This window comes from Tachysurus fulvidraco, chromosome 26, assembly GCF_022655615.1.
Source record: "Tachysurus fulvidraco isolate hzauxx_2018 chromosome 26, HZAU_PFXX_2.0, whole genome shotgun sequence".
Classification (NCBI taxonomy): domain Eukaryota; kingdom Metazoa; phylum Chordata; class Actinopteri; order Siluriformes; family Bagridae; genus Tachysurus; species Tachysurus fulvidraco.
Genome location: NC_062543.1, coordinates 4,161,296 through 4,163,356, shown reverse-complemented (window position 1 = coordinate 4,163,356; position 2,061 = coordinate 4,161,296). Strand labels below are relative to the sequence as shown.

The 2,061-nt window shown below is 39.2% G+C and overlaps 1 protein-coding gene across 1 annotated transcript; it reads left to right on the top strand.

The window, feature by feature from the left end:
• The first annotated feature begins 612 nt into the window (after window positions 1-612).
• Window positions 613-1,334, top strand: pmchl (pro-melanin-concentrating hormone, like). Its single transcript, XM_027144673.2, has one exon. The coding sequence runs from the start codon at window positions 813-815 to the stop codon at window positions 1,221-1,223; it is 411 nt and encodes a 136-aa protein (XP_027000474.2). The 5' UTR covers window positions 613-812; the 3' UTR covers window positions 1,224-1,334.
• The last annotated feature ends 727 nt before the right edge of the window (window positions 1,335-2,061 follow it).

Genomic DNA, 2,061 nt, shown 5'->3' with positions numbered 1-2,061 from the left:
GTGGTCATTTTGTAGGTTGAATAATCAGTCTGCTTATTTTCTTATACCCTTTTTATGTCATTATGGACACCTCAGTGCTCACAAACAGCGTTCTAGTCATTCAGCGGTGAATGTACTGTATGCTTCCTTTTATCTGTAAAAGGCTCGTGTCTGACCCTGAGTGCATCTGTCTGGCTGTTAAAAAAGAAAACCTTAGCTTTTCAGCAGACTATTTATGCTTTGAAAGAAATTGTAGAATTAATTTAGTCAGATCCACGTCTTTAAAACCTAGCAGCAGTGACAAAGCTGTTTTAATGTCTGTCCAGAAGATTTTATATTACATGTGTTTATATTAAATGTAATTTTATAAATGTAATTTGCCACATGTACCATGTGCAATGTAAAACCGGCTTGACATCTGTGACGTGGCTTAAAGGATGGTTACAACAAAAGTGATTTTCTATTCATTCTTCAACAAGGTAAGACGTTTTTTTTACAGAGTCAGTCTATTTAAAATTGTATAGAACTGTTTGGCACAGCAACAGGTCCATAATCTCCCATACTGTTACTCTAAAACCAGGGATTTTTCAATTACCTCTCTTCGTATAATGCCACCCTGCTGTGTGCCAATGCATTGTATTGCGACATGGCAGGTAATCTTAATTAATGTTCCTCCAAACAGACCACTTCAACACTGTTTGTGGTCTCATCAGCCCTTTCTCAAAAGATTTTCTTCGTTATCCTTAAAGATGACAAAAGCCGAGGTATGAATCACTTCATCTTGCGATAACGTGGCACCTTCTGTGGGTATATAAAGACTCAAGACAGTTGTCATGGTCAGAGCAATTTGTAAAACCATCGACAGAACAACCACAACGCATGCCAAGAGCATCCCCAGTATGAAGCTGAGCGTCTTCTCCGTACTTTTTTTCGCCATCGCCTTCTTGTCTGAGGCACTTCCACTGAGTAACATCGAAGACATAAACCTCATCCAAGACTCTACTGGAGAAGAACTGGCTGAAAACTTTATGGGATCCAGACCAGGCGTTTCTAAGATCATCCTGGTGGCAGACGCCGGCCTGCTGAGAATGCTGACGGCTCTGGAAAAGAAAATGCCCGAGAGGATCCTGAGTCCAGATCGCATAGATGGAAGCCCTGACTTCGGCTCCAGCATCTCCATCGTCAGGAGGGACACCAAGAGGTGCATGGTGGGAAGGGTCTACAGACCATGCTGGGAAGTCTAGATCCCGTGGATGAGTCCAGTTACGAGGGAGATGAATTCCAGATCACACCAGCTGATCCTGTGCAGTACATGCTATTAACTGTATCTGTATAATAAGATCCAGAATTAAAATGAGAGAAATACTATTTTTTCTTGTGTCTTTCATGTTTAATTGATTAACTGTCACATCATACGGTCCTCTCTTATAAACAAATGCTAGTCCTAGAAGAACGTTTCATAACATGGTTTAAGACATGTTTAAAAAGTATACAAAGTGGCATCATATGCTGCATAATTACTCTACACTAAATATGGTGACTAAATAGTAACGACGCCGTTGGCTTGATAGACATGCACAGGGTTTAGGTTACGGCACCATAGATATGCAGTTCTTTCTTTCTTTCTATCTTTCTTTCTATCTTTCTTCCTTGCTTTCTTTGACTTGCTTGCTTGCTCAGTGACCAAACTTTTTTTTTTATAACTATGATGAAAAAGAAAAAAAAATATAAGTGATTGGTTAAAACATCTTATTTGAATGCAGTAGACGAAACAACAAAAAAAACCCTTGCAGTCTACAATAATAATAATAAAGTGAGTCTCCAAGCTACATGTTGGTAATTATTACACAGTATGTAACACATAACCATTTGTAAGATCTTAGCATAAAGGTAAAACTGCCACACACTACTACGAAGCTTTCTATCTTTATTTCAGTCTCGATCTACGAAATGCTCTATGAAGATCTCGTATTCAGCTGTTCTCCAAGTCAGCGTTACATAAGCACTTATTCTGAGGTCGCTCATCATGGCGCTGAGCATTTCAGTTTGTTATTGATCTGTAGTTTGCTCTTAATCAGGACA

Coding starts and splice junctions, on each gene's coding strand:
- pmchl (XM_027144673.2), top strand. CDS start 813: ATGGTCAGAGCAATTTGTAAAACCATCGACAGAACAACCACAACGCAT.